General features: G+C 38.5%; 1 protein-coding gene across 1 annotated transcript in view; it reads right to left on the bottom strand.

The window, feature by feature from the left end:
- The window catches only part of ADGRV1 (adhesion G protein-coupled receptor V1), a 537,185-nt gene extending 518,421 nt beyond the window's left edge, over nucleotides 1-18,764 (bottom strand). Inside the window, exon 1 of the mRNA XM_081504948.1 lies at nucleotides 18,583-18,764. Coding sequence (XP_081361074.1) covers nucleotides 18,583-18,604 — 22 coding nt within the window. The 5' untranslated portion in view covers nucleotides 18,605-18,764. The remainder of the gene's footprint in view (nucleotides 1-18,582) is intronic.
- Nucleotides 18,765-18,995: the final 231 nt, after the last annotated feature.

Here is an 18,995-nt window from a genome sequence, read left to right as displayed (position 1 = left end):
ATTTCTTCACCTTCCATTTTCACTGTTCTTTCCTGAAACTCTTAACACTGGTTTTCTCAGACTAGCCCTCTAATTTTCTAATCTTTGTCTCTAATTTCTAATCCTTTGATTTTTGCCCTATTTCAGAGAATTTAATTCATAATAAAATTTCAATTCTTCTAATTTTTTTGTTTATGCCATTGTGTTTTCAATTTCTAGGAAATAGCTGTAGTCTGTTCTTTTTCCCTTAACCCATTAAACCTTCTTTTACTTCTCAGAAAATACTTGTTTTTTTAATTTCCTGTTCTCTTTATAGGGGCTTCCCCAGTGGCTCAGTGGTAAAAGAATCTGCCAGCAATGCAGGAGTCACAAGTTCAATCTCTGGGTCAGGAAGATCCCCTGGAGGAGGAAATGGCAACCTACTCCAGTATTCTTACCTGGAGAATTCCATGGACAGAGGAGCCTGACAGGCTACAGTCCATGAAGTCGCAGAAGAGTTGGACATGATTAAGTGACTAAATACCAACAATAACAATATTCTCTTTACAGTCTTTGTTCCCTCCAAGTTGCTTTGTTATTTATTCTGGCATCTATCTTCTATGTAATGTTTCTTCATTTTCCATGAGTTCATGTACTCTCATTTTTGTAAGTCACCAAATAAGCGTATCACAAAAACTGATCAAGCTGCTCATATCTGGATTACAAATGCCCACTGAGGTAAAAGGATGAACAGTGTAGAGATGCTTCAATCCTAGAGCTATGCAGGGTGCTATAAGATCATGGATTTCACCTGTGTGCTTTCAACTCCGTTTGGCAAAACAAAACAAAATGAAAGACTCACTACACTAAATCCTTTGAGGCAAATTCAAAAGCAGTAAATTAAGTCAAGGTATGTGCTTGCAGCACCAAATTTGAAAGGTCTTCCGTCAAGAAGAGATAAGACACACTTGCCTTTTTGCTCCTTTGAAATATAAGGATCCTGTGTCTAAAGGTTTCTTGAACCACCATTAGATGGCACCCCTCCATCTTCCAAAACAATCAATAACAATTTCTCAAATTACAAAAAGAGATTGTAAGAATTTCTGCCACCCATAACACTGTACAAATGCAATTTTTAATTCTTCATAGAACTCAAAGGCAAAAGTCAAAAATAATTTTCTTGAAATTAAAGTCTCACTGAAAACAGCTCTAATTAATTCTAGTCTTTCCTCTGAGATTCAATATTAACCTAAAAAAAAGGTGGGGAGAGGTTCTCTCAGCCACTTTGTGTGATTTCTTTCTATTCTGTACCTACTTATGGAATGCCATCTGTTTTTAATAAGTATCTCGGTGCTCATATTTTCTAAATGAATTATTTGCCCTCATGGCAGGTAAGGGAGAGAGCTTCATAAACAAACTCAGAGGTTTTGACCCAGAGAGGCCTAGAGATGTGTTTTTTAGTCTAAACTGTATTTACAAAATAACACTAGAGAATTTCTGGCAAGATCATATGTGAAAATTCCGCATTTTAAAAAAGTGGGCTTCTAGACTATTTTGAAAAATGACAGAATTGGTAAATCTGAGTCAACATTTTTACACAATACTGAGTGGCTGGATCTGAGCGGCAGGTGTTATTTGGACAGAGAATTTGCTCTCCAGAAACCTGCCCATGTCTCTCCTCAGTCTAGGGTCAAAGAGGAAAAGTAAAATATTTCATATATTTATGCCATTCAAAGGTGGAAAAAGAGGCACAAGTGTACATCTGCATATATGCACACACACACATTCACTCATTACACATCTTGTGGACTGCCTCCCTGCAGAGTTCCAGGCATTTGATAAGACACTGGGAAGCATTCCTGGCATACATGAAGATTCTGCTATAGGTGCTATGAAGCCTCTAGCGGGACGCTGCCAGGATGTCTCAGAGTCAAACACGAGGTTTTTTGAATGCTGAATTTTAAGCTAGCTTTTTCACTCTCCTCTTTCACCCTCATCAAGAGGCTCTTTAGTTCCTCTTTGCTTTCATTTTGTCAGTATTAATTGGGTAAATTAATAACAATAATGCACAATTATTGAGCAGTTACTCTAAGTTAGGCAATGTGCTAAGAATAGCTAGATGGAACTGTATAGGTAGTTGACAATGCTGTGACTGATGGAACATGTCAAAAGTGGTTTGTAAAGTTTTGCGTTGCAGATTTCTCGCTGGATGGTGCTCCATGGTCCAGTAGACCAGCTGAAGTTGACAGTGATCAAACTGAGACATTAATGGAAAATAGTCAACATTATACCATACAGGAAATAGCCCAATATGTTCAAAATACCTAAATCAAGCATTGGAAATCACTTGCACCAGCTTGGTTATGTTTATTGCTTTGATGTTTGAGTTCCACATAAGTTAAGCAAAAAGAATCTTGATTGTATTTCCACATGCATTTCTCTACTGAAACGTAACAAAAATGTTCCATTTTTAAAAACAAGTTGTGACGGGTGATGAAAAATGGATACTGTACAGTAATGTGGAACAGAAAAGATGGTTGTTGTTGTTCAGTTGCTCAGTCCTGTCTGACTTTTTGTGACCCCATGGGCTGCAGCTCTCCAGGCTTTCCTGTCCTTCAAATCTCCAGGAGTTTGCTCAAACTCATGCCCATTGAGTTGGTGATGATACGTAACTATCTCATCCTCTGCTGCCCCCTTCTCCTCCTACCCTCAATCTTTCCCAGCATCAGGGTCATTTCCAATGAGTCGGCTCTTTACATCAGAGGGCCAAAGTGTGGGAGCTTCAGCTTCAGCATCAGTCTTTCCAATGAATATTCAGGATTGATTTCTTTTAGGATTGACTGGTTTGATCCCCTTGCAGTCCAAAGGACTTTCAAGAGTCTTCTCCAGTGCCACAGTTTGAAAGCATCAATTCTTCAGTGCTCATTCTTCTTTCTGGTCCAACTCTCACATCAGTACATGATTCGTACATAATTACTGGAAAAATCTGCTAATGCAGGAGATGCAAGAGATGTGTGTTCAATCCCTGGGTTGGTAAGATCCCTTGGAGGAGGGCATGGCAACCCACTCCAGTATTCTCACCTGGAGAATCCCATGGACAGAGGAGCCTGGTGGGCTACAGTCCATTGGGGTCACAAAGAGTCGGACACAACTGAGCATGCATATCCAACCTTATTATGTAATTATTTAAAAGAATGAAAAATATCATATTATAAAATATTATAGTCTATTTTAAATGAATTTTATGATGTAGTATGTTACTTTAAAATAAAATACTTCACATAAAATATAAATACTAAATATATACATACATGTTTATATATACAAGTGAATATCCACCTGGAAAAGTACTGAAAAAACCATGGTCAACTTTAGGCAAAAGAAGTTTGAAGTGATTTTGCTGTTTCTTTGTGTTTTTCTATTTTTTTCATAGTTACTGCATTTGAAAATGTTCTACTTTGGTCATTTCTAATCCTATTTTAAAAAGCAAAATATCAAAATATAGAACTCTGAAACTGAAGATCATTTTCTAAATGAGACCTAAAACTAAAGATCATTTAACATCCCCATCCTAACACTTGAATTGTGGCTATAATCCTCCAGGGCTTAATATAATCCAAGAATTACAATCTTAGAATTATATGAATGTGTTCTCAACCCATTACAAAATAGGTAATTTCTAGATATGTTTAATGCCCAAGTGTTTTTCTAAAACAAAAAAAGGCAGAAATATCATTTAATAAAAATAAGAATGTAGACAAACGAATTTCTCATCATCTTTGTACCTTTCCTGTTTTCTTCCTTATCCTCCATTCTCCATTTCCTTCTTTCAGCTACAATACACAACTTCAGAAAAGAACATAGTTCCCCCTACACAGGTCTATTTCACATGCCTCTGTGAAATCCTTTCTACCCAAAACTTACCTTTGAAGAAAATTCACCAGTGAAAAAGAAGCCTTTAATAGAACTCATTGTGTGTATTAACTACAATATCTTTCATCTCTTGACTTTGCCTTAGGAGACCTGATGTCATGAATTGAAATACAGGGAGTCTTTTTCTGATAATGCAATGACTCCCTCAGACTTTTGCTCCTTTTTTATTTTGCTTTTGATCGATGTGTCCAGGGTACAAAATACTTGAAGTTATACCACCCACTCTGCCCTTCTAGCATGGTAATTGTTCCTTCCTTCAATCATAAAGTTTAATTGTTTTTTTTTTAAAAAGATGTATCATTTTTCTATCTGTATCTTTTTTTACAATTCATGAAAGACAATACTCTTTGTTAATTCTTTCAATGTTAAATTTTAATTTCACCCTATTTTAAATCCAGAGTTTCATTTAAACTTACAAAATCAAATGAGAGAGTTGAGGCTCTGTGAATGTAGACTAGAAGTGAAAGTTTCACAAGAAGTAACTTACCTGAATTTCTCTTGTAACTTGGACTTAACTTTCCCATTATCAGACCACATCCTTTCCCACTCTAAATATCTCCCATTTCTCTAAGTTCAGCCACCTCCTATAACTCTTTTTAATATGCTCTTGTAGCTTAGGATGTGCTGGAAAGATCGTAATACAAAATGTGACTGAGGGACTTACCTGGTCCAGTGGTTAAGGACCCACGCTTCCTGGGATTTCTCTGGTGGTCATGTGGTTAAGACTCCGTGCTTCCACTGCAGGAGCCACAGGTTCAATCCCTGGTCAGTGAACTAAGATCCCACATACCAAAAAAAAAAAAAAAAATCCACGCTTCCAATGCAGGGGATGTGGGTTCCATCCCTGGTGGGGAACTATATGCCCAGAGCCAAAAAGTAAAAATTTTTTTTTTAATGTGACTAAAAGAGCAGGTGGTCAGTCACTTCCTGCTTCTTGAGTCACTTTCTCATGTAGCTTCCTGACGCCACATTCATCTGCTTTCCCTTCTGACTCACTAGGTACCCTTCAGTCTCCTTTGCTGGATCCCTGTCTTCTGAGGTCCGTGTGATGAAACAGTCCAGGTCCCAAGCCCAGACCTCTTCTCCATCTACACTCACCCTCACTGGGATCTCACTGACCTCACTGCTTTAAACATAGTCTCCCAAACATACATCTCCAGCCAAACTTCACCTCTAAATTTGGAATTTATTCAGCAGACTATTTGACATCATTAGATATAGGTAATTTTTTAATCTGATTTTTATTTTCAAAATATATAACACATTTCCATGAATACAAGCTCAAACCTACAGTATAACAAGGTATATTCAGAGAATTCTCACTTCCATCCACCTATTCCTTTCTCCCACCACCCATGGGTAACCACTTTTACTAGCCCTGGAATTATGTTGCCAATGTTTCTTTTGCAGACAGAACTATATATGGACAAACAAACTGAAACAAGTAAGATTAACTGTATATCAAGTGGTCATATAATCACTGACAAAATAATTCTTTCTAGTGGCTTTAGAACATGGTATTTTGACCATCTGACCTAAGTAGAATAAATTCTAAGGACAATACAGCTGCCACAAAAGCTTATACTTCATTCGGTATTCTTACCGTCAGTGGTAATATCAGTATTATCATGTTTAAATTAAATTTGCATATTGTAGAATACACATTTCAGGACCATATTTTACACACTGTAGAATATATATATTGAAACTGTATATGTTGCAGGACAGAACAAATAATAAGTAACTACATAAGAGAAGAAAGAAATGATGGTAAAAGCAAAGAAGCTATGCCAAGTCTTTATATGGTTAAACCTAAGTTGGAAATAGCAGTAGCACCTCATGACTTTTTTCCTTTGTACAAATAGGTGTTTCCTGACTGTTGAACATTAAAAAGGCTTAGAAGTAATGACAAATCCATAACAGTAAGCATTACTAGTACCCACATTTTTGTTTCTAAACATCACTCCCCACTAAAAGGAACCAAGGGTCGTTAGAGGAATAACTGATTAACTGGGGAGGAAAATATGTAAAATGAACCTGAATATCTCATACCAGCAAGGAAGCTACTGAAGATTAATGAGGTCATGCCAATGGGACACAAGAGGAACATGAAAGGGTTTCCATTGACCAAAGATTAAAATTTTGTCTAAGAAGGTAAAAAGACTGCACCTGTTTGAAACACACGGAATATACAAACCCTTAAGTTTAAAAGGATACAAAAATCAGTCACTCTGTCTGTCTCATTGGTCACCACTAAATGCAACCAGGGCATCAACTCCTTACTCTGAAATTAACATTTAAAGGGAAAGAATTAAATATTTATCCTATCTATCCTGGGCAAATTCCTTTTCAGAGTAACCAAATAGCCTAGTTAAAGAAAAAGTTTTCCTTAAAAAAAATTCCAGTTAATGTGGCAAGAGGGACAGAGTTAGAAAACCACCTATTTGCAAGTTCTAAAAAAACATCTAAAGAAATGATCATTCATGGATGAAACAATTAGATAAAAAATTTTAAAAATGGATTAAAGATTCTAACGTAAGACCTGAAACCATAAAACTCCTAAAAGAAAACCGAGGGGGTCAGCTCCCTGACATTGGTCCTGGCAATGATTTTTTACATTTCACATCAAAAGGAAATTGAACAAAAGCAAAACTAAGCAAATAGGACCATACTAAATTAAAAAGTTTCCACTCAGCAAAAGAAGCCATCAACAAAATGAAAAGGAAATCTGCAAAATGGAAGAAAATATTTGTAAATCATGTATCTAATAAGAATTTACTATCCAAATATAAAGAACTCATAAACTGAATACCAAAAATATCTGATTAAAATATAGGCAGAGGAACTAAATAGACATTTCCAAAAGAAGACATAAAAATGACCAACAGGTACAAGAAAAGATGTTCCACATCATTAACCATCAGGGAAATGAAATCAAAACCACAATAAAATATCACCTCACACTGTTCAGTTCAGTTGAGTCACTCAGTCATGTCCGACTCTTTGCAACCCCGTGAAATGCAGCACGCCAGGCCTCCCTGTCAATCACCAACTGCCGGAGTCTACCCAAACCCATGCCGATTGAGTCAGTGATGCGATCCAACCATCTCATCCTCTGTCATCCCCTTTTCGTCCTGCCCCCAATCCTTCCCAGCATTAAGGTCTTTTCAAATGAGTCAGCTCTTCTCATCAGGTGGCCAAAGTATTGGAGTTTCAGCTTCAACATCAGTCCTTCCAATGAACAACCAGGACTGATCTCCTTTAGGATGGACTGGTTGGATCTCCTTGCAGTCCAAGGGACTCTCAAGAGTCTTCTCCAACACCACACTTCAAAAGCATCAATTCTTCGGCGCTCAGCTTTCTTTATAGTCCAACTCTCACATCCATACATGACCACTAGAAAAACCATAGCCTTGACTAGACGGACCTTTGTTGGCAGAGTAATGTCTCTGCTTTTTAATATGCTGTCTAGGTTGGTCATAGCTTTCCTTCCAAGGAGTAAGCATCTTTTAATTTCATGGCTGCAATCACCATCTGCAGTGATTTTGGAGCTCAAAAAAATAAAGTCTGACACTGTTTCCCCATCTATTTGCCATGAAGTGATGGGACCAGATGCCATGATCTTAGTCTTCTGAATGCTGAGCTGTAAGCCAACTTTTTCACTCTCTTCTTTCACTTTCATCAAGAGGCTCTTTAGTTCTTCTTCACTTTCTGCCATAAGGGTGGTATCATCTGCATATCTGAGGTTATTGATATTTCTCCTGGCAATCTTGATTCCAGCTTGTGCTTCCTCCAGGCCAGCATTTCTCATGATGTACTCCGCATATAAATTAAATAAGCAGGGTGACCATATACAGCCTTGACGTACTCCTTTTCCTATTTGGAACCAGTCTGTTGTTCCACGTCCAGTTCTAACTGTTGCTTCCTGACCTGCATACAGGTTTCTCAAGAGACAGGTCAGATGGTCTGGTATTCCCATCTCTTTCAGAATTTTCCACAGTTTATTGTGATCCACACAGTCAAAGGCTTTGGCATAGTCAATAAAGCAGAAATAGATGTTTTTCTGGAATTCTCTTGTTTCTTCGATGATCCAGTTGATGTTGGCAATTTGATCTCTGGTTCCTCTGCCTTTTCTAAATCCAGCTTGAACATCTGGAAGTTCACGGTTCACGTATTGCTGAAGCCTGGTTTGGAGAACTTTGAGCATTACTTTACTAGTGTGTGAGATGAGTGCAACTGTGTGGTAGTACGAAATTCTTTGGCATTGCCTTTCTTTGGGGTTGGAATGGAAACTGACCTTTTCCAGTCCTGTGGTTACTGCTGAGTTTTCCAAATTTGCTGACATATTGAGTGCAGCACTTTCACAGCATCTTCCTTCAGGATTTAAAATAGCTCAACTGGAATTCCATCACCTCCACTAGCTTTGTTTGCAGTGATGGTCCCTAAGGCCCACTTGACTTCACATTCCAGGATGTCTGGCTCTAGGTGAGTGTGAGTGATCACACCATCGTAATTATGTGGGCCGTGAAGATCTTTTCTGTACAGTTCTTCTGTGTATTCTTGCCAACTCTTCTTAACACCTTCTGCATCTCTTAGGTCCATACCATTTCTGTCCTTTATTGTGCCCATCTTTGCATGAAATGTTCCCTTGGTATCTCCAATTTTCTTGAAGAGATCTCTAGTCTTTCCCATTCTATTGTTTTCCTCTATTTCTTTGCACTGATCACTGAGGAAGGCTTTCTTATCTCTCCTTGCTATTCTTTGGAACTCTGCATTCAAATGGGTATATCTTTCCTTTCCTCCTTTGCTTTTCACTTCTCTTCTTTTCATAACTATTTGTTAAGGCCTCCTCAGACAACCATTTTGCTTTTTTGCATTTCTTTTTCTTGGAGATGGTCTTGATTCCTATCTCTTGTACAATGTCACGAACCTCCATCCATAGTTCATCAGGCACTCTATCAGATCTAGTCCCTTAAATCTATTTCTCACTTCCACTGTATAATCATTAGGGATCTGATTTAGGTCATACCTGAATGGTCTGGTGGTTTTCCCTACTTTCTTCAATTTAAGTCTGAGTTTGGCAATAAGGAGTTCATGATCTGAGCCACAGTCCGCTCCCGGTCTTGTTTTTGCTGACTGTATAGAGCCTCTCCATCTTGGACTGCAAAGAATATAATCAGTCTGATTTCGGTGTTGACCTTCCCTCTAACAGTGCCCAACTGCAATGTGGAGAAAAGCAGTTGGGCACTGTTACAGGGAATGTAAATTGGTACAGCCACTGTAGAAAACATTATAAAGGTTTCCTCAAAGAAACTAAAAATGGAACCACCATAGGATCCAGCAATTCCACTTTAAGGTACATGTCCGAAGGAAACAAAATCACTGTCTCAAAGAGGTATCTGTACCACCATGTTCACTGTAGCATTATTTACAATAGCCAAAACATAGAAACAACCTAAGTGTCCATCAGTGAATGAATGGATAATGTGATAAATATGTGTGTATACACACACACACACACACACACACACACTGGAATATTATTCAGCCATAAAAAAGAAGGAAATCTTGCCATTTTTACACCATGGATAGACCATGAGGATTTTATGCTAAGTGAAATAAGTCATACAAAGAAAGATAAATATTGTATGATCTTACTTATATGTGTTATTTTAAAAAACAAACTCAGAAACAGATTACATTGGGGCTGCCAGAGGGAGATGGAGGTGAAAATGGGTAAAGGCATTCAAAAACTATAATCTCCCAGTTATAAGTTCTGGGAATGTAATACACAGCATGATGATTACAGCTAACAAGATAGTATTATATATTCAAAAGCTGCTAAGAGAGAAAATCTTAATTCTCATTACAAGAAAAAATATTTGTAGCTATGTGAGGAGAGAGATGTTATATAAACTACTACAGTAATCATTTTGCAATATACACATATATCAAATCATTTTGCTGTACACCTTAAAATAACACAATGTTATATGTCAATCAAATCTCAGTAAAACTGGGGGCAGGGTGTTAATGGGAAACTTCTGAATGTAGAGACCGGGCTTTCTGACTGCTGATTTAAATCCAAATCCACTACTGACTCCTAGTGTCACTAAAGAACAAGAACCACACATATCCATATAAATACCATTTAAATTTTACAGCACCACCTATATTGTCCAAAGGACAGAACCTGAATCCAATGGAGGCTTGACAGCTAACTTCCAGTTTACTAGGCAAAACATAAAACAGGGGATAAAGAAACTCATTAAGCATTCCCAAAAGAAAGAAACAATCAAATCCAGAACACAGACATTCCAGGTGATAAATTACCAAATTTCTTCAACACATCAAAGGTATGGGGGAATTTCTTCAACATATCAAAGGTATGGGGAAAAAGGGAGATTCAAAATGACTTTGAGATTCTGTCAGAAGAACAGCTAAGAATTATTTACATCCTAATTAGAAGAATCAAACTCTAAAAAGACATATTTGAGACAATCAAGGAAATTTGAAAATGAACTCATTAGTGAATGAGACTATCAGATTATTGTTAATTTTGTAAGGTAAGATAACAGAATTGTGATTATGTAAGAAAATAACCATATTTTTACAGCTTCTTTCTGTGATATGTTGAGATACATGAGACATATACAGAAAATCTTGAAAATTGCCAATTCTGAGCAGTAGGTGTAAAGGGGTTCATTTTACTATTCTATTTATGTTCGTGTTTGAAAGCTTTCATAATAATACCTATTTACTGGCAAACTCACATTAACAATCAAAGCTCTAATTAATTTAACACTAACTATTCTTTTACCCCAACTCAGGCCTGCCACAAGCTGTCCTCTTGGGCAAGATCCTTTGAAAATGACTTCAGCTAACAGCCCTATCATGAGTGCCATAGATGGCTCTTGGGGCTCACTTCCCTTTGCTGCTGTGGGAGCTGATGCACAGCATCACCAGACACATCCCTCCATCATGCTGAGTTCTCTTGGTAACATTTTTGCTTCTGTCCTCAACCACGAATCATACTCTCCAAGCAGAGCTGAAGAAGCCCTCCACACCACATTCAAGGAGAGGCACAAACTCAGATGGTAAAGAATCTGCCTGCAATGTAGGAGACCCAGGTTTGATCCCTAAACTGGGAAAATCCCCTGGAGAAGGGAATGGCAACCCACTCCAGTATTCTTGCCTGGAGAATACCATGGACAGAGAAGCCTAGCAGGCTACAGTCCTGGGTTGGACTGCAAAGAGTCAGGTTGCAAAGAGTTGGACACAACTGAGCAACTAACACACACACAGATACACACAAGACGGGATAGTCACAGCACTTCCACGGATTTCCAATATAAATTCTCCCCAGAAAATCCTCTCTCAGACTTAACTCTTTTACTTTATATGAAGAAATTTTAAAATTATCCAATTAGTTTCTGTTATCTTCTTTGAAATTCTGAGTACTGATAATTGCTCACAACTCACTTTGACATTTGATATACAACTTTTTTGGTGCCTCAGCTGAAAATTCCAATTTGTAAAAAATGCAGGGTACAGCAGAAACTAACAAAACATTGTAAATCAACTATACTCTAATAAAATTAATTTTAAAATAATTAAAATTTTAAAATGCATGAATATATTGCCATCAGGAGGTCAAAGTGGCTCTGACAATGAAGTGGTTATTAAGATTACATGAATTAATTTATATGAACATATGTTCCAAATCATAAGGCCCTAAGCAAATATATTTTTTAGGTTTTTTCAAAAGAGCTTAAAATATTTTGCATCATCCAAAATTAGACAAATTTGTTCAAATGTCAATTTATTTCATAAAGTACATCAGACCCTTTCAGGAAATTACTTTCAGATAAATACACAAGTGTGCGCACGCACGCGCACACACACAACAGAATTAGTGATATCTGACAAACTATACATTAGTGAACTGGACATGTCTTTTACTTAAAGCCCAATTTTCAATCAAATAATCTATGAACTGCCCTCCTTAACAAAACAACATTTTAAAGCTCTCTAATTTACCTTAGAAGAAAAAATAAATTTATCTCATTTTGTCAATTCAACCATATCATTTAGATGAGTGCCTACTGAAAGGACAGAAGTCATCAGAAAATTGAATTCAGTGTGCATCATGTAATATACAATCAAATCTTTTATTTTAGCATATACTAGAGAGGTCAAGCATTATGCCAGCCATTACGATACATCCCATCTTAAGAAAACCTACAGCCACTCGTGAGGGAAAAGTCATTGGCTGCAAACTGTTCCTTTATTTTATCACAGTTTGGTTGTATTAAATGAATTATAATTGGCAAAGATCTGGGCTTCCCAGGTGGCACTAATGGTAAAGAACCCACCTGCCAATGCAGGAGACATAAGAGATGTGGATTCAGTCCCTGAGTTGGGAAGATCCCCTGCAGGAGGGTAGGGCAACCCACTCTAGTATTCTTGCCTGGAGAATCCCCATGGACAGAGGAGCCTAGTGGGCTACAGTTCATAGGGTTGCAAAGAGTCAGAAACAACTGAAGCGACTTAGCACACACACAACCGGCAGAGATGTGTGCAAGTAGAGTTCTAAGTGATAAACCTTCAGGTCACACCTGAATCATCTGCCTTATGTGGTGACACTGAGCTTAACAGAATGTATAGAAGGGATAAAGTTCTTCTAAATTCATCCTGGCTGTTTTGTTCACCCCTCTATTGACCCAGAAATTCCACTCCTAACCAAAGGAACTGAAAGCATTTATTCACACAAAAACTTGTACACAAACTTGTCCATAATATAATAGTTAAAAATTGGAAACAATCTAAATGTCCATCAACTGATGAATGGATAAACAAAAAGTAGTATATTCACAGAATGGAATTATTATTCAGCCATAAAAAGAACAAAGTACTTTACATGTACAAACACACTACCACATGACGAACCTTGTAAATATCAGGTAAGTGACAGAAGGCAGACACAAAAGGCCATATACTGGATGATTCCATGTATATAACATGTCTAAAAGAAGCACGTCTATAGGGACAGAAAGTAGATTGGTTGCCAAAGACTTGAGACTGGGGAGAGAACAGAAGTGATGGTGAATGGGAAGAGGATTTCTTTTGGAGGTGATGAAAATGTTCTGGAATGACAGTGGTAACAGCTGGACAAATTTGTAAATACATTAAATGACACTGAATTGTCTATTTTGAAAGGTGAATTTTTTTTTTTTTGGTAAGTGAATTATATCTCATTTAAAAAAAAAATTCATACCACCGTACATTCAGTCATCTTCTTCCTCTTCTGTCAACAAGTTGATCTAATGTGTATCTGGGACAAGACAGGCGGATCATTCTTACCTGTGCACCTTTGATCCAAGACATTCCCCAGGCCCTTCTCTCTACCTCTCAGCACTCCCCCTCCTTTACCACTCTTCAAAGTGCAGATCAAGTCCCCCTGTTTCCAGGACACTTTCCATCCTGAGTTGCTAGTCTGCCAGAGGACAGGTAAGCCTTTGATTCATTCCTACTCATCAACACTGGTGAATGCAGTTGAACAATATATAAACCACTCTATTTATAACTGCAGATAGGGCTTTGCCTTTATACCACAGACTGGAAATATAAAGATCATGCAGTTCTTTCGTACATGTTCTCAATTATAACAATCACTTACAAGGTTTGTATCTAATACATGCCTTCTTTCAGTTAAACATTCTTTGAAAAATGAGGAATGTATTATTTTACTTCCAAATAATTACATAAATATAACTTTGCAAAAACAGGATTGTATTAAAAGAAGAGCTAAATTGAATTACTGCCCCATGACATGGATTAAAGGATAATATTATTCCAATTATCCTAACAAAAGGATTATTATCATAATATAATAATGGCTCTTTCAGAGGGATATCAGTATATGCATGAAATACACTAATAGCACCCTAATAATCAGAATTCATGACTAAAGAAGCTTACAAAATCTTATTCCCAACTAGCATACAAATACAAACCCTTGAATTATTTCCACAATATGCCTCAGAGCACTTGTTTATTTGTTGTAACACTTAAGAAAAAAATTATTTTCTCTTTAAACATATTAACCACAGAATTCTTTCTTGCAGAAAGGAGCAAAGTCAATATAAACAATTAAGAATTGCTTCTTCTTTGTTAATTTTGAGTCACCTTCCTCAATTAATTCCAATATATTAATATATACCCTCTGTTTATTGCACATACTACATGCAGAAATAAACTATTAAGAGTACCACACAATGCCTTTTTGAAGTTGCATTTGATTTGAAGCTATTCAGCATCTTTCAACCTGTGCCCCATTTCAATAATGACTGTTTTAATAATTACAATCATCCCCTTATTAGCTTGGCATTTCATTTTCCATGCCCTATGGCACCCTACAGTTAAAGGCAAGGAAAACTCTCTGTTGATTAGTTATTTAAGACCAGCAACAATAACTATGCTGGAGAGAAGGCTACTTGGAGAGGATTACATAAGAGCTGGACTCAACAGCTTCAGACAGAGAGCAGCAAATTATAAACCCAAGTACTTCGTTGCATGTAAGCAAACTGGCTAGCTGAAATGCTAATTGCCTTTCAGCAAAACTCAAGACAGACAGGGGACCTTGTGCTTCAGAGAATGAAATGCATTTTTACTCCACTTCTGTACTATTGTCTTGCTGAGAATCGTTTGAAATCTATTCATAAAGGTAGCTCTTACCCTAACCTTTAAATTGTGGGAATTTTATTTAGCCCCTACCACCACCACTAATGTGCTGATGTGCCAAGACTCGAACAGATGGTTGGACTTAAGCCATGTTAAGCCCCTAATAAAGTAAAGCATGAAAGAATTCTACTCCCAAATACATAGTACAAATCAAGAAAACATGCCCAGGGAAAAGGAATTTTAAATGACACATAAGTTTATGAAATGCAAATAATCTTTAAAACTAACATTTACAATGTAAAGACATTCAAATGCATAGAGAGAGAGCTGGCATTGTCTCTCTCAAATAGAACCCCCAGCCTTCCTTTATAACTAATAATTTTTGTATTAGTTCAAAACTCATGGATGGACCACCATCCCAACAGTCAGTTTGACTCCTTTAGATGAAAGGAGGTCCATTCTGAGTTTTCAGAATCCTGAATAAATGAATGAGAAATGCCCTTTCAGCATCCTGTCCCCACTCTGAGAGATAGGCAGACTTACGCCTGACTGCACCAGAAAGGGCCCCGTGACCACCTGCCCAACAGCTGTGGGAGGGACTTGGCGTGGAACATGTTAAAGTGTATAGTGTGTCACAGTGGAATCAGAAAACACAGCCTTTGTATTACCACAGCCTCCTGTGTCCCAGTTCCACCCTCCTCTTCCTCTGCCACACCTCTCATCAGGACCACAGAGCTCTGCTGCTCTGCCTTCCTGTGTGGCCTGACATCCCAGCATATCAGAGAATCCTCCATACATTCAAAGATGCCTTCTGTCCCCCCAGTCCTGCCCGCTGAAGGGAAAAAAAACAGACGTGCAAATGTGGCAAAATCAACTTTCTGTACTACTTCATTCTGCATGAGAGGGAAAGGGTCCAGTTTATTAGCGGCATGCTTATCTTCATTTCTCAGCAAATATCTTTGTTTATAGAACAGTTGACTGAGAGAATACTAAGACTAAATAGAGCTTTAAACCATCAATGGTTTAAATAAATAATTCAGCTCTCACCCTGATTAGGCAGGAGTTAATAGAAGGAAGACATCTCTCTGGCTGGCTGGTCACCCAAACCTTCGGATAGTGGAGTTCCTGGTGATTTTTCTTTTTCTGTACCATTTGAATTTTCTACATGAATTTGTATTAACTTTACAACTGGAAAAAAAGTTATCTGCAAGTCAGAGAGATGTGTACACTCAACTGTGTATAATACTTAGCTGTGTGATTTTTTTTTTCCCCCAGGAAATTAGGGAAATGCCCATCCATCTCCATGGTAATATAATATATACATTTGATAGTAAAATTAAATAATCATCATCCAAGCAGGTTAATATGCTTTCTGAGCATGTATCAATTGTCTAGTTGCTCTGTACATGAAGCCAAGGTGGTGATGGCACAGTGCTTCCACTGTGCAAACTCTGGATCTAATTTTAGTATATGTGCTGCCGAAGCAAGCGCCAAACTCTGGATCTAGTGCATCAAAACTAGATCCAAACTCTGGACCGTTGTCACAGGTAAACAGGTGACAAAGCCATTTACTCAATGTATCACTTTGCTAAATCCTACACGTAACTAGAGAAATATACAATATACTCACTGCCCTCAAATATTTTGTGTCCTCATTGGGGCAACCTTGAAATTTTCAATAACAGTAGGTCAGCAATATTAGAAAGGGCATGAGGCAGCATTTGGTTGAGAGGCAATAAACTAAACATTTAATGACCAAGTTAATCTGTTAACATGCTTCTCACTTATTTGTTTCTGGCAATGTACAGATCTAAAGTCATACATGGGAAAACAGAATATGTGACTTTAAGTGAGTCTCTTAACTTAGAAAGTTCCAGCTTCCCCAAATATAAAATAAAAAGGATTAGTCTAGTTTGGCTGCAAGCCTCCTCCCAGTGCTGGAGGATTTCACTGCTATCTTCACAGCCTACGAATTTCTGAGCAATAAAGGATCACACACCTAATCTGAGTTAAAATGTGTTTTCTTTGTGGACCCTTCCAGAGCATAAATCTTTCTGCTTCAGTTTCTTCATCTGCAAATCAAATAATACTTGCCAAGTAAATACAAAGCTGGCATATAGTGGACTTTAGAAAACTGTGGCATACTATTATCACTCATTGCGGGAATATGTACAAAAGGGTTTACTCACAGCTGATTCCTCTGTGAACACTTTTTCTTTGTGTGTACCAAGGCCAACGATACCTCCAACTAGAAAGATATCTGAAATACTTTTGTGTAACCCTAGCCTCCCTCATATCATTTCTATCCATGATTTCCAGAAGTATTTGTGTTCCAAATGTCTCTTACGTTATCATTTTCTGACAATGAATATAATTAGCACTCAATATTTGATAAGTATATATACAACACAAACTATAACTGTTATTAAAATATAATAAAGGTGTAACTAATTCATCATTTCTATATCTGATGATATTAAGACTCCATGTTATTTCATAATTTACCTTCACCTCCCTTATGGACTTACATTCTAGTCAACAATTATTTACATTATCTAGTCTACAATTACTGGCATTATATGTAAACTGGGTAATACTATTTAATTTACATCTTGGGGTGAGTGTTAAGTAATCTCTATAAAGGGCTTCTCAGCATTCACTAGACAGTAAGCATTCAATACTGGGTCACTGCTATCGTCACTCACCATGGAAACACAAACATGCAGCAGCTTCGGTTGTACTTATTTCTAGTGTATACATTTTGGTTACTGCTTTTTTAAAAGTTATAATCTTGAAATATTTCATTTCTAGCTGAATTAAGTATTTTCAAGCACCTAGCCCAATCCCTTTACTTTATAAATGAAGAAACTAAGGCACAGAAGGGTGAACGAATGTCCTAAGTCACTGTATTAATGGCAAAGCCCAGGATGTTCTATCTAAACGCATTTATTTAAAATGTTTTCCTGCAACACAGTTCAAGGTGTATTTGGCATTTCCCTACAGACTAGGAAATTACTCCCAAACAAACAGCTTGCTGAAGTTCATTTGTATCATTACTAGACACAGAACATCTTTTTTTTCTTTTATATTTTTTATGATTCTATCTGGCTCTTTTGATAAATGACACATTGAGAAGGAAAAAGAACTTTAGTAATATAAGGTAATAACTTCAGCAAGCATTTGCATATAATGTTGAATGTATTAAAGTACATTTTTGAGCTTTATTCTAATTGTCAGTAATTATGCATCCTTAAGATCTGATATCAGTAATCTCTAAAACAGCTAAGATATAAACACATTACACGCATTTTTAAAGGTTGTGTTTTCTGTGAAACGTGAAAAGATGGTTTAAAACAAAAGTTACACAGAGTAAGTAAACACGGCACCTTAAAATCAGCTTTTCCCCTTAATGAAAACTGCCATAATTTCTTAAGTGTTGGTTTCAAGGGAAAAAAATCAGTTTTGAAATAGTTTAAAACACTAAAAATGGGTAAGTTTTTAATACATATTATTCTACAGTTCCAGGCTAATTCCTACTTTCCTGAAATCAATTCCCTGAAAGTTCTTCGACTGCAGCGGTTGTTTTGGAACCTAAAGACTCCTTCAATTTATCTCAGCCTTCCAGTTATTAATTATTATCTCAGGCGCGCCTTTCTAGACTAGTTGTTTTCCAAGCCGATTGTCTAAAACTCAAGCCGGAATTCAAGTTTCAAACAGGCAGAAAGAGAAGAAAACTTATCTTTCCCTCCGCTCGCTCGCTTCTCACCTTCCGTGCGACGAGGCGGCTTCGGCAGCGGCGGATGGGGGAACGCCACGCCCGCTGCCCCGCCGGGACCGCAGGCGGTGTGGCCGCGGGCGGCACGCCTGGATCAGCCGCAGCGCGTGGCTCGCTCGCCGCTCACACTACCAGCAACAGGTGCGGGCGAGCCACCCCGCGCCGCCGGGATGCTGTGGCGCCCCCGCGGGCCGCCCCGAGGCTCGCAGGACCACCCCGCAGCCGCAGCCTACCTGGCCCCGGGGACACCGACATCCGCGCGCGCCCGGAGGTCCCCGCCGAGCCTCCCTTCGCCTGATCCTCGCTCCGCCTCCCGCTCACGTCCGCACACTTCGCCCGGGTGCTGCCAAGTCTCTCTCCCGCGGTCGCCTCAGGAAGGTGGCTCCATCCTCCCCCGCTCACCCTCCCCTCCGCCTCCTCCAGCTGCTCCAATCGGACACGCGGCTGCCCGGGCTGCTCTCACCTGACCGGCGGAGCGGGGGTGGCCGCCCAAGGCGGCGCTCCCTCGTCTGCGCAGCGGGCCTCCAGGTCCGGCCCTCTGGCGGCCGGAACACCCTGCCTTGGCCATCCCTAATGGAATCTTCCAGCAGCGAGGCGCCCGAGCTGACCTGCCGGCGCGCGGCTGCGCGCACATCCTGCAGCTGCA

The sequence above is a fragment of the Giraffa tippelskirchi genome, chromosome 6 (assembly GCF_054371585.1).
Source record: "Giraffa tippelskirchi isolate mGirTip1 chromosome 6, T2T-mGirTip1v1.2.pri, whole genome shotgun sequence".
Classification (NCBI taxonomy): Eukaryota; Metazoa; Chordata; class Mammalia; order Artiodactyla; family Giraffidae; genus Giraffa; species Giraffa tippelskirchi.
The sequence above is the reverse complement of the archived record's forward strand: the minus strand, read 5'-3'. Positions and strand labels throughout refer to the sequence as shown.